At 37.7% G+C, this 14,487-nt stretch overlaps 1 protein-coding gene across 10 annotated transcripts in view; it reads left to right on the forward strand.

Moving 5' to 3' along the window:
• FBXL17 (F-box and leucine rich repeat protein 17) overlaps nucleotides 1-14,487 on the forward strand; it is a 495,829-nt gene that overhangs the window by 152,018 nt on the left and 329,324 nt on the right. For all 10 annotated transcript variants that reach the window (XR_007409545.1, XM_025437863.3, XM_049107952.1 and 7 more), the window contains one exon: nucleotides 7,749-7,856. Coding sequence is in view for 9 of the 10 variants with exons in the window: in XM_025437863.3 (XP_025293648.3) it covers nucleotides 7,749-7,856 (108 nt within the window). In the remaining variant the exon portion in view is untranslated. The remainder of the gene's footprint in view (nucleotides 1-7,748; nucleotides 7,857-14,487) is intronic.

A 14,487-nucleotide genomic window follows, 5' to 3' on the forward strand; every position in this document is an offset into this window, starting at 1 on the left:
TATATTCCCCAAATGAATGAGAACATATAATGTTTGTCCTTCTCCGACTGACTTACTTCACTCAGCATAATACCCTCCAGTTCCATCCACGTTGAAGCAAATGGTGGGTATTTGTCATTTCTAATAGCTGAGTAATATTCCATTGTATACATAAACCACATCTTCTTTATCCATTCATCTTTCGTTGGACACCGAGGCTCCTTCCACAGTTTGGCTATCGTGGCCATTGCTGCTAGAAACATCGGGGTGCAGGTGTCCCGGCGTTTCATTGCGTTTGTATCTTTGGGGTAAATCCCCAACAGTGCAATTGCTGGGTCGTAGGGCAGGTCTATTTTTAACTGTTTGAGGAACCTCCCACAGTTTTCTAGAGTGGCTGCACCAGTTCACATTCCCACCAACAGTGTAAGAGGGTTCCCTTTTCTCCGCATCCTCTCCAACATTTGTGGTTTCCTGCCTTGTTAATTTTCCCCATTCTCACTGGGGTGAAGTGGTATCTCATTGTGGTTTTGATTTGTATTTCCCTGATGGCAAGTGATGCAGAGCATTTTCTCATATGCATGTTGGCCATGTCTGTGTCTTCCTCTGTGAGATTTCTCTTCATGTCTTTTGCCCATTTCATGATTGGATTGTTTGTTTCTTTGGTGTTGAGTTTAATAAGTTCTTTATAGATCTTGGAAACTAGCCCTTTATCTGATATGTCATTTGCAAATATCTTCTCCCATTCTGTAGGTTGTCTTTGAGTTTTGTTGACTGTATCCTTTGCTGTGCAAAAGCTTCTTATCTTGATGAAGTCCCAATAGTTCATTTTTGCTTTTGTTTCTTTTGCCTTCGTGGATGTATCTTGCAAGAAGTTACTATGGCCGAGTTCAAAAAGGGTGTTGCCTGTGTTCTTCTCTAGGATTTTGATGGAATCTTGTCTCACATTTAGATCTTTCATCCATTTTGAGTTTATCTTTGTGTCTGGTGCAAGAGAGTGGTCTAGTTTCATTCTTCTGCATGTGGATGTCCAATTTTCCCAGCACCATTTATTGAAGAGACTGTCTTTCTTCCAATGGATAGTCTTTCCTCCTTTATCGAATATTAGTTGCCCATAAAGTTCAGGGTCCACTTCTGGATTCTCTATTCTGTTCCACTGATCTATGTGTCTGTTTTTGTGCCAGTACCACACTGTCGTGATGACCACAGCTTTGTAGTACAACCTGAAATCTGGCATTGTGATGCCCCCAGATATGGTTTTCTTTTTTAAAATTCCCCTGGCTATTCGGGGTCTTTTCTGATTCCACACAAATCTTAAAATAATTTGTTCTAACTCTCTGAAGAAAGTCCATGGTATTTTGATAGGGATTGCATTAAACGTGTATATTGCCCTGGGTAACATTGACATTTTCACAATATTAATTCTGCCAATCCATGAGCATGGAATATTTTTCCATCTCTTTGTGTCTTCCTCAATTTCTTTCAGAAGTGTTCTATAGTTTTGAGGGTATAGATCCTTTACATCTTTGGTTAGGTTTATTCCTAGGTATCTTATGCTTTTGGGTGCAATTGTAAATGGGACTGACTCCTTAATTTCTCTTTCTTCAGTCTCATTCTTCAACACTTCTGAATTAGATTTCCCCAGCCCTCTCCTATGCTGCCCTCTTTTGGACAGGTTCTCAGGATGTACAAGACTATCATAGTATCGACACCACACCTATTCTATTTGCAGAGATGCAAAAAGTAATGCTTGGAACATTCTTTCACAAGTAGAGCTATTGTGCCTTGATCCCTGCCACTCTCCTTCCTTGGGGCTGAAAGGAAGGCCTTGAATTTGCTCTTGCATTTGAGTGAAATTAGCACCACAAAATGAATCAAGGTGTCATTTGTATAAAGTAAAGAACATAGATTTCAAAACCTAAAAGACTAAGCTTCACCTTTTTTGCTACCTTTTAGTTGTATAATTTTGGGGAAGTCGGTCTCTAATAGGCTTATGTTAGTCACCTATGAAATGGAAATAATGATGCCTCTTACAGCTATTATGAAGATTCCAGATAATGCAGAGAACTTAGCTTGGCACAGGGTAAGGCCTTAATAAATAGAGCCGTTTTTATTATTTAGCTGTTCCATCACTTCCATTCCAATCCTCTTCCATTCTTTGGCTGCTAGTACCCCAGATCTTTACTGAATATGAGCTATGTGCAGAGACTAAATACACAATCCAAAAATCATACTTATAAAGTTACTCTCCAAGCAAAATTAGTGACCCTGTCCTGCTCACCTTCTGCTCTTTATTTTCCAGCCAAGAGTTTTTTAGTCATCTATGGCCATTTCCACCACAGTGGCTATTACACTTCTCCTTTGTATTAGAATTTTATAGGCCCATTATTTCTACCTCCTGGAGATGTTTCTCTCCTGTCCCCACGTTAGATCTCACAAGAATGATCTCCGATTCAGTGCAGCTCCCAAGAGTTTATCAGAACCAATATCCTCTTCCTTTTTCCCTTTCTCCCCTGCATTTGCTTCTAGGTTAGCCACAGGAGAAGGCCCCCTTAAGATTCACAAATTGAAGCTCTACTAGAATCTTTGTGCATGTTTGTATTACTCAGACTTTTCTTGGTTTTCTCAACTCTGAAGATACAACAGACATTCCTTACCACCAGTGCTTTTCTCCTTGTAACATGAAATGCACCTGCATCCTCTTTATGCAGATGTAAAAGTGTAGCTTTTAGAATGCCAGTTTAGGACTATGGTCCTTCACTACCTCTGCTATTTGGAGAGAGGACACTATTGAATCTGAGGTTCATCTTCCTCTTCCTCTCCATCACAGCTTTGATTAAAAGTTCAAAATTTGCTTTGCAAGCTGATCTCATTCTCCCCTTCTTTTTTGATGCTTCTTTCCAAAACCTGAGCTACGTTTCTGTTTGCATACTAATTCCTGTCTGCTGCCTGGTTTTCCCACAGTCTCTCAATAAATATAATCCTTCAAGGCCAACCATTCCAGGTTGGAGTTTTTGTTGTTCTCCCTTAGGTAGGCTCCATGCCCAGTATGGAGCCCAACATGGGGCTCAAACTCATGACCGTGAGATCAAGACCTGAGCCGCCACCATGAATCTTAAACTGAACTGACTGAGCCGCCCAGGTGCCCCTCAAGTTGGAGATTTTTAGCATTACTTTATAGCATATAGTTTTTTTTAGACAAATGGTTGGATGTTTGTATGCAAAAACATGAATGATCACCTTACACAGTATCCACAAAAATTAACTCCTAGAGCATTATAGACCTAAATGCTAGAGCTAAGAGCACCATTAAGAAAATGAAAAGACATAGCACAGGATGGAATAAAATATTTATGAAACAGGTATCTGATAAAGGACTTGTATCCAGAATATATAAAGAGCTCTTACAACTTACTAAGACAACCTAGTTTTAAAAATGTGTGAAAAATGAAACTTACATGAGTCAGCAATTCTCTCTCTAGATATTTATCCAGGAGAAATGAAAATATATGTCCATACAAAGGATTGTATGTGAATGATCACAGCAGCATTATTTATCAAAACCCAAACTGGAGGGATCCCTGGGTGGCGCAGCGGTTTAGCGCCTGCCTTTGGCCCAGGGCGCGATCCTGGAGACCCGGGATCGAATCCCACGTCAGGCTCCCGGTGCATGGAGCCTGCTTCTCCCTCTGCCTGTGTCTCTGCTTCTCTCTCTCTCTGTGTGACTATCATAAAAAAAAAAAAAAAAAAACCCAAACTGGAGAATTCAAGTATTTATCATCTGGTGAACAGATAAATAAAAGGTCTTGTAGCTAGCTATACGATGGAATTCTGCTCAGCAAAAAAATGATACATGTAGCAGCAAGGATGAATGTCCATACGTTATGCTAGTGAAAGAAGCTAGAAACAAAGCACTGCTTATGGTATAATTCTATTTATATGGAATTTCTAGAAAAGGCAAAACTCTACAGCGATACAAAGCAGGTCACTGGTTGCCTAGTGGTGGGAGCTATGAGTCACTGCATATGGACAAAAAGAATAAAGGGAATTTTGGGAGTGCTGTAATGGAAGCACTTTAAAACTGGATTGTGGTGATGGTTGCACAACTGTATAAGTTACTAAAACCCAATGAACTATGCCTTCCAATGGGTGGATTTTATGGTATATAAATTATAACCCATTAAAACTGTTTTAAAAATTCTCCATAGCACCTGGGTCATGAGATAGCTACCCAATTTTTGCTTTCTCTGTCCCCAAGAAAATGACATAATCCCTTATACCTTCAACAGTATTTCTCAAGGTTTCAGGTGCATAAGAATCACCTTGGGAGGCACTTGGCTGGCTTAGTCCATAAAGCATAAGACTCTTGATCTTAGGGTTGTGAGTTTGAGCCCTACATTGGGTATAGAGATTACTTATAAATTCATACATTGGAAAAAAAAAAGAATCACCTGGGGATCTTATTAAAATGCAGATTAGGATTCAGTAGGTCTGTGATGGGGTCTGAGATTTTGCATTTTTAACAAGCTCCAAGTGATGCCAGTGCTGTTGGTCTGAGGACCACACTGTGAATGAAAGGCCTTGGAACTTGTTCATAACCCGGGCTGCACGTTAGACTCTCCTGGGGAGCTTTTAGAATAAAATTGATGCAGTTCTCTGCCAGAAATTAAATCGGGAAGCTCTTTAGGTGATTCTGATGTACAGACAGGCTGAGAACCTTAACAAAATGAAATTCTTTTTACCATAATGGATCAGTAATAAACTTCTACCTAAGTCTGCCTCACTCTCATCCCATGGTTAGCCCATAACCTAGAGCCCCCAAATTATGATCAAAATCTCTTGGAATAAATAGAAGAGTAAGCTAGCATGCTTTGACTATGGTTTTTTTTTGTTTTGTTTTGTTTTTTTTGACTTATTTTCTTACACATGTCAACCCCTTAGTCTTGGCTAAGAATTAGAATGCAGAAGAAAGGAGGAGAACATGCAATGATTTTGATGATAATAGCTAAAATGTATTGAGCAATTGCAATGTACCTTGCACTGTTCAAAGCATTTTACATGCATTATCTACCCTCATATTTTACCCTGTGAGCTAGGTACTATGATTTTCTCTGTAGTAGAGAAGGAACAAAGTATAGAGAGATGAAGTGACTTGCTTAAAATCATACAGCTAATAAGTGGTCCACCTGGGATTTGAAAAGAGGCAGTCAGGCTGCAGGGTCTCAGAGAAGCTGACACTCACCAGTGCCTGCCTCTTGTAGTCTGTACTTCTTTTTGCCAGATGTTTAGCCTCCAATTTCTAACCGATCTTCTATCCTTGGGAACAGAACCAGACCCCACCCAAATCTTCAAGGCCCTTTTGTTAGTCTCCTAAGACACACCCAAGCCTACTAAGGGTGTTTCTATACCCCAAGGTCTTCAAGAAGACTTGACTTCTGGGACTCTGTTGATGCTGAGCTCTAAAAGAGTAAATAAAATTCTGATTGCTTGAGCTGAATGAGAAAGACCCGCAAACCAAATTTTTAGTACCCCTTTCTCTTCTGTCTGAAAGATTTAACACCTTGTACCTGAGCTTTGTCATGTGTGTCCTTAATCCGTATCTGAGTTCCCTCTTCTTTCCTTGAAGATGGATGCAGGAAAGGCTAGATGTTAGAGTGAGATTGGGCAGGGTATTTAACCAACTGACCATAAGTATTTTACCTCTATTAGCTCCCACCCCGCTTGTAAAAAAAATAGAAATTAGTTTCCATTGAGGCTTCCAGCAATTTTAGTTGCCTGGAATATTCTTTGTTAACAGAACATTTTTAGAAAGCTGAGTGTCAGGAAGGCCCATTTTTAATTTATCAATGGCACCCTTAGTCGTAATATGCTAAAGCATACTTTACTTTTGAGGGCAGAATTAATCTTTTATCAGATGTACCATGGATGCTGTTGGTTTCATTATTTTAGGAAGATGTTCTTGTGATTGTTTTAGAATTAATGCTACCCACATACCTTTATTTTCTAATATCTATTCAGAATAGATAAGGAAGATACAAAGAGTCAGCCATAATAAAGCTAATGCAAAGGAGAATTGTCGCTGCTGTTTGAGAAACTAACAAAGGTGTTTAACTTGTTGATTTCGTCTTGACTGTGAGGATAGTGAATCTGAAATTAAGCCTATGGTAGAGAATATTTGGACCTTCTTTTAAAAGCTACCACTTTGTGGAACAGTTAAGAAAATTTTAGCACAATTACAAGAGGATTATTTTATACTCTGAAATTTTCTGGAGAGTGGCAGGGAGGGGACAGAAAATGAAATTTAACTCAGGCTTTTGTTTAAAGCAGGGTTGGGTAGAAATGTCAAAAGGTGTCAAGGTAATTTCTTTGCAGCACTGGGACCTCAAACTTTCACATGTTTAAGAGTCACTCAGGGGTTTATTAAAAATGTAGATTCTTAGGCCTCACCTTTTTTGGTTCTGAGGTTTTAAATAAATGCAAGTTTTCTAATACGTATTACATTAGGGTTTTCTCGAGAAACAGAACTCATACAAGGGGGTGTGTGTGTGTGTGTTTCTATAAAGAGATTATTATAAGGAATTGACTCATGTGTTTACAGAAGCCAAGAAGTTCCAAATTCTGAGTTTGCAATCTGGAGACGCAGGAAAGCTGATGATACAGTTCTAATCTGAGTCCAAAGGCATAAAAACCACTAGAGCCAACAGTATAAGTTCTAGTCCAAGTTTGAATCTGAAGGTAGGAGATGAAGATAACCAGATAGAGAAAAGGAGAGAAAGAGAGAGAGAGCAAATTCTCCCTTACTCAACTTTTTTGTTCCATTCACACCTCAGATGGTTTAGATGAGGCCCACTCAAATTGAGGGGGACAGTGTGCTTTCCTCAGTTTGCATTTAAAAGGGTAATATCATGAGAAATATCCTCACAGACCTATCCAGAATACCGTTTCACAAAATATTTGGGCACTCCACAGTATAGTCAAGTTGACACATAGAATTAACCATCACGCTACCCAAATTTAAAAAGTTTGAAGCAATGAGGGGCAAAATCAGATTCTTTAGAAGAAACACTTGAGAAACCTTATAAAGAGACCATTATTGCATTTTAGGAAACAATTATATAATTTCCATTATAAAAAATGTTCAGACTGAGCAAATCCATAGAGACAGAAGAATGCTAGGGGTTGGGCACGGGGTTGGAACAGAGGACATAGGTTTTCTTTTGGGGGTGATGAGCTTTTTCTAGAATTAGATATTGGTGCTGGTTGCACAACCTTGTGGAGATGCTAAAAACCACTGAACCACACCCTTTGAAAGGGTGAATTTTATAATATGTGAATTATATGTCAATAGAAAATTTATATGTCAAGAGAGATTTGATAGAAGAAATGATGGTAGAGAATGTCTACATCTTTGGTATGTTTTCTATGAAGAAGTAAAAAAAAAAATGGCATGATAGAGAAAAGGGAATTTAGGACAAAGGAAGAATTAAACAAAACAAAACAAAACACAGGAGAGAGGTTCCTGGCTGGCTCATTCAGGAGAGCATGAGACTCATGATCTTGGGGTTGTGAGTTTGGCTGGCTGTAGAGATTAAATGAATAAACAAAAAAAACCTACAGAAGATATTGCTATGTGTTTGTATACAGATTCAAATGATCCAGTGGAAAGGAAAATATTAGTGATGCAAGATAGGAGAGAAGGAATGTGCAGGAGCCAAATCCTTCCACTCACTGGAACACCACCTTTGATAACTTTCTTCACGTCTCTTCCCTAGGTAACAGATCAGTCGGTGAAAGCATTCGCTGAACACTGTCCTGAACTTCAGTACGTTGGCTTCATGGGTTGTTCAGTTACTTCGAAAGGAGTCATTCACCTAACCAAGGTAGGTTCCATGGTTCCATCCCCTTAGCTTTTTTCTTTTCTTTCTTTTCTTTTCTTTTCTTTTCTTTTCTTTTCTTTTCTTTTCTTTTCTTTTCTTTTCTTTTTGCTTTTCTTTCTTTTTTTCTTTTCTTTTTTTTTCTTTTCCTTTTCCTTTTCTTTCTTTTCTTTTCTTTCTTTTCTTTTCTTTTTCTTTCTTTTCTTTCTTTTTTTTTCATTTTATTAGAGAGAGACCAGGAGCCTGAGTCCCGGGAGTGGCAGAGGGTGAGGGAGAGGGAGAAACAGACTCCTTGCTGAGCAGGAGGCCTGTCTCCGGCCTGGCTCCATTCCAGGAGATCTTGACCTGAGCTGAGGGCAGATGCTTAACCGACTGAGCCACCCAGGCGCCCCTTCCTTAGTGTTCCTGTCATTCATATCAGTGCCCTAGCATTGTTAAATGTACTTGATTGAGGAGCAGTCAGACTGTTAACAGATGTGTATTATGGTTTGATAGTTAAAATCAGTTTAAAGCAACAATACCAAACTTAGCTTTTCTTAAATGGGATTTCATTTAAATAAGAAACTTACTTTTTTTTGTTTTTTCATTGCTAATGACTATGAAATATATGCATTAAAAATGATCTGTATGACAAAAATTGTTTAAGCATTAATTTATTACATTTAGAATATATTTTGATTGAGGTTTTGTTTATTTTATTTTAAATTCAGTTAATTAACATATAATGTATTATTGGGTTCAGAGGTGGAGGTCATGATTCATTAGTGTTAAATAACACTCATTCCTCATTACATCACGTGCCCTCCTTAATGCCTGCCACCCAGTTACCCCATCTTCCCATCCCCCATCCCTCCAGAGACCCTCAGTTTGTTCCCTGTGATTAAGAGTCTCTTATGGTTTGTCTCCCTCTCTGATTTCATCTCGTTTTGTTTTTTCCTCTCTTCCCCTATGATCCTCTATTTTGTTTCTTAAATTCCACATATAAGTGAGATCATATGATAATTATCTTTCTCTGATTGACTATTTTCACTTAGCATAATACCCTCTAGTTCCATCTACATCATTGCAAATGGCAAGATTTCATTTTTTTGATGGCTGAGTGGTATTCCATTGTGTATATACCACATCTTCTTTATCCATTCACCTGTCAGTGAACATCTGGGCTCTTTCCATAATTTGACTATTGTGGATATTGCTGCTATAAACATTGGGGTGCAGGTGCCTCCTCAGATCACTACATTTGTATCTTTGGGGTAAATACCCAGTCGTGCAATTGTTGGGTCATAGGGTACCTCTATTTTCAGCTTTTTGAGGAGCTTCCGTACTGTTTTCCAGAGTTGCTATACCAGCTTATAGTCCCTGCAAGAAGGTTCCTCTTTCTCTGCATCCTTGTCAACATCTATCGTTTCCTGTCTTGTTAATTTCAGCCGTTCTGACTGGTATGAGGTGGTGTCTCATTGTGGTTTTGATTTGTATTTCCCTGGTGCCAAGTGATAACATTTTTTCATGTGTCTGTTGGTCATTTGTAAGTCGTCTTTGAAGAAATGTCTGTCCATGTCTTCGGCCCATTTCTTAATTAGATTACTTGTTCTCTGGGTGTTGAGTTTATAGATTTTGGATACTAGTTCTTTATAGATCTTGGATACTAGCCCTTTATCTGAAATGTCATTTGCAAATATCTTCTCCCATTCTGTCAATTGTTTTTTGGTTTTGTTGACTGTTTCTTTTGCTGTGCAAAAGCTTTTTATCTTGATGAAGTCTCAGTAGTTCATTTTTGCCTTTGTTTCACTTGCCTTTGGAGACATATCTAATAAGAAGTTGCTGTGGCTGAGGTCAGAAAGGTTGGATTTTGATGGATTCTTGTCTCACATTTAGGTCTTTAATCAATTTTGATTCTATTTTTGTGTCTGATGTAAGAGAATGGTCCAGTTTCATTCTTCTGCACGTGGCTGTCTAATTTCCTCTTTGTTAAAGAGACTGTCTTTTTGCCATTAAATAGTCATTCTTCCTGCTTTCTCTAAGATTAGATGACCGTAGAGTTGAGGGCCCATTTCTGGGTTCTCTATTCTGTTCCACTGATCTATGTGTTTTTGTGCCAGTACCACTCTGTCTTGATGACCACAGCTTTGTAATACAGCTTGAAGTCCAGAAATCTGATGCCACCAGTTTTGGTTTTCTTTTTCAACATTCCTTTAGGCTATTGGGAATCTTTTCTGGTTCAATACAAATTTTAGGATTATTTCCAACTCTGTGAAATAAGTTGATAGTATTTTGATAGGGATTGCATTGAATGTATAGATCGCTCTAGGTAGCATATTTTAACAATATTTGTTCTTCCAATCCATGAATATGGAACGTTTTTCCCTCTCTTTATGTCTTCCTCAATTTATTTCATGAGTGTTCTGTAGTTTTCTGAATACAGATCCTTTGCCTCTTTGTTTAGGTTTATTCCTAGGTATCTTATGATTTTGGGTACCATTGTAAATGGGATCAAGTCCTTAATTTCTCTTTCTCCCATCTCATTGTTATTGTATAGAAATGAAACTAATTTCTGTGCATTGATTTTATATCCTGCCACTTTGCTGAATTCCTGTATGAGTTCTGGCAATTTTGGGGTGGAGTCTTTTGGGTTTTTTCATATAGAGTATCATGTCATCTGCAAAGAATGAGAGTTTAATTTCTTCTCTGCCAATTCAGATGCCTTTTATTTCTTTTTGTTGTCTGTTTATTGAGGCTAGGACTTCTAATGCTATGTTGAACATCATTGGTAAGACTGAACATCCCTCCCATGTTCCTGAGCTTAGGGGAAAAACTGAGAATGATATTCTTTGTGGGCTTTGTTTTTGTGGATTTTATGATACGTAGGTATGTTCCCTCTAATCCTACATTGTGAAGAATTTTAATCAAGAAAGGATGCTGTACTTTTTCAAATGCTTTTTCTGCATCTATTGAGAGGATCATATGGTTCTTGTCCTTTCTTTTATTAATGTGGTGAATCACACTGATGGATTTATGGATGCTGAACCACCCTTGCAGCTCAGGAATAAATCCCACTTTGTCATGGTGAATAATCCATTAAATGTACTGTTTGATCCTATTTGCTAGTATTTTGGTGAGAATTTTGGCATCCATGTTCATCAGAGATAAGCGTCTGCAATTCTCCTTTTTTAGGGACTCTTTGTCTGGTTTTGGGATCAAGGTAATGCTGGCCTCGTAGAAAGAGTTTGGAAGTTTTCCTTCCATTTGTATTTTTTGAAATGGCTTCAGAAGAATAGGTATTAGTTCTTTTTTAAATGTTTGGTAGAATTCCCCTGGGAAGCCATCCAGCCCTGGACTCTTATTTGTTGGGAGATTTTTGGTGACTACTTCCATTTCCTTGTTGGTTATGGGTCTGTTCAGTTTTCCTATCTCTCCTCTTTCAGTTTTGGTAGTTTTATATGTCTCTAGGAATACATCCATTTCTTCCAGGTTGCCTTCTTTGTCGGTATAATAGTTGCTCATAATATGTTCTTATACTTGTTTGTATTTCTTTGGTGTTGGTTGTGATCTCTCCCCCTTCATTCATAATTTTATTTATTTGGGTCCTTTCTATTTTCTTTTTGATAAGTCTGGCCAGTGATTTATCAATTTTATAAATTCTTAACCAGCTCGTAGTTTCATTGATCTTTTCTACATATTTTTGCTTTCTATTTCATGGATTTCTGCTCTAATCTTTAGTATTTCTCTTCTCCTGTGGGGTTTAGGCTTTATTTGCTGTTTTTTCTCCAGCTCCTTTAGGTGTAAGATTAGGCTGTGTATTTGAGACCTTTCTTGTTTCTTGAAAAAGGCTTATATTGTTATATACTTATCTCTTAGGACTGCCTTTGCTGCATCCCAAAGGTTTTGAACAGTTGTATTTTTCATTTTCATTTGTTTCCATGAATTTTAAAATTTGAGTTCTTTCTAAGTTTCTTCATGTGACTGAGTTCCAGTTTCAAAATATGTGGTCTGAAAATAGGCAGGGAATGATCCCAGTCATTTGGTACTGGTTGAGACCTGATTTGTGACCCAGTAAGTGATCTATTCTGGAGAATGTTCCATGTTCACTGGAGAAGAATGTGCATTCTATTGCTTTAGGGTGGAATATTCTGAATATATCCATGAAATCCATCTGGTCCAGTGTGTCATTCAAAGCCCTTGTTTCCTTGTTGATCTTCTCCTTAGATGATCTGTCCATTGCAGCGAGTGGGGTGTTTAAGTCCCCTACTATGATTTTGTTATTATCAATGTGTTTCTTTATTTTTGTTATTAATTGGCTTACAATTAATTATACAATTAATTGTATAATTGGCTACTCCCATGTTAGGGGCATAAATATTTACAATTGGTAGATCGTCTGGTTGGATAGACTCTTTAATTATGATAGAGTGTCCTTCCTCATCCCTTATTACAGTCTTTGGTTTAAAATCTAATTTATCTGATATAGGATTGCCACCCCAGCTTTCTTTTGATGTTCATTATCATGAGAAATGGTTTTCCACCCCCTCACTTTAAAACTGGAGGTGTCTTTGGGTCTGAAATGAGTCTCTTGCAGACAGCATATCAATGGGTCTTGCTTTCTTATCTAATCTAATACTCTGTGTCTTTTGATTGGGGCTTCTGGCCCATTTTCATTCAAAGTAACCATTGAAAGGTCTGAATTTAGTGCCTTTTATTACCTATAAAATCACTGTTTCTGTATATTGTCTCTGTTCCTTTCAGGTGTATGTTACTTTTGGGCTCTGTCTTCACTTAAAGGATCCCTTTTAATATTTCTTGTACGGCTGGTTTGGTGATCACAAATTCTTTTAATTTCTGTTTGATCTGGAAGCTTTTTATCTCTCCTTTTATTTTAATGACATCCTATCTGGATAAAGTATTCTTGGCTGCATGTTTTTCTCATTTAGTGCCCTGAATATATCATGCCAGTCCTTTCTGTCCTGCCAGGTCTCTGTGGAGAGGTCTGCTGCCAGTCTATTGTTTCTACCCTTGGAGGTTATGGATCTCTGGTCATGAGCTGCTTTCAGGATTTTCTCTTTGTACCTTAGATTTGCAAGTTTCACTATTATATGTTGGGGTGTTGACCTATTTTTATTGATTTTGAGGGAGGGTTCTCTGTGTCTCCTGTACTTGAATGCCTGTTTCCATATCTTCTCTCCTGCACCCCCCTTCCTTTCCTTTTCTTTTTGGATCCCAATTATTCTAATGTTGTTTTGCTTTATGATATCACTTATCTCTCAAATTCTTCCCTCATAATCTAGTTGTTGTTTATCTCTTTTTTTCAGTTTCTTTATTCTCCATCATTTTTTCTTCTGTATCACTAATTCTCTCTTCTGCCTCACTTATCCTAGCAATTAGAGTCTCATTTTTGGCTGCATTTCATTAATAGCCTTTTCGATTTCAAATTGATTAGATTTTAGTTCTTTGATTTCTCCAGGAAGGGGTTCTCTGGTGTCTTCCATGCTTTTTTTCAAGCCCAGCTGGTATCTTTATAATCATTATTTGAACTCTAGTTCTGACATCTTACTTATGTCCATACTGATTAGGTCCCTGGCAATCAATACTACCTCTTGTTCTCTTCTTTGAGGTGAGTTTTCCATCTTGTTGTTCCATTCAGAAAAGAATAGATAAATGAGAGAACAAAATACTAAAATAGCAACAATGACTTCAGAGAAATATACACTAAAGAAATCAGAAGAGACCAGGAACAGACAAAAAAATTTGATAAAAAGAGAGAATATAATCAGACAGGTGAAGAGAATAGAGCAATATACTGGATCCTGTGTGTGTTTTGGTCCATTTGTTAGAAGACTAGATCCCAAAATTGTAACGAAAGAAAACTTATAGATGTATAAAAAAATTAAATGCAATGAAAGGATAGAAGGTAACTGTAAGAATGAAAATTAAAAGAAAAAAAGAATATAAACAGGTGAACAGAACAATACACTATATCTTGATTGCATTTTGTTTTGTTAGAATAAACTACATCTTAGTGTTGTAAAGAAAAATAAAATTAACTATATTGAAAGGATAGAATGTAGCATAAAGATGAAAATTAAAAAATACTTAAACAAAACAAAAAGGAGAAAAAGAAAAAAGCAGATATGATCAGTCAGACAGGTGAAGCGAATAGAGCCATACACTATATTCTGGGTATATTTTGGTCTGTTAGAAGAAACTGTGCCCCAAAATTATAAATAAATAAATACATACATACATATATACATACATACACACACACACAAAATTAAGTACAATGCAAAAGATAGACTGTAACTGTAAAAATGAAAATTAAAAAAGACTAAAAAGGTGATTAAATAAAAATTGATTGAAAAAGGAAAGAGAAAAGAATTAACATTGCAAGACTAAAGAACCGTGGGGGAGAACCCCATGAGTTCTGTAGGTTGTATTCCCCAGGCCTGGAGTTTGTCCTTCCAGTGATGGTCGATTTGCTCTGGGCTGGATGTTTTGCTGAGCACCCACCCTCCTGCACTGCACCATGTGGTTCACAGGTGCTTTGTCCCTGGGCAGCACTGCACTGCCTCTGCCGGGAGCCAGGCCAAGGCTTCTGTTCCCAGTTGCTCTAGGTGCCTTGTGTTCCCTGAAGGCTTTCTGTGCA

This window comes from Canis lupus, chromosome 3 (assembly GCF_003254725.2).
Source record: "Canis lupus dingo isolate Sandy chromosome 3, ASM325472v2, whole genome shotgun sequence".
Lineage (NCBI taxonomy): Eukaryota > Metazoa > Chordata > Mammalia > Carnivora > Canidae > Canis > Canis lupus.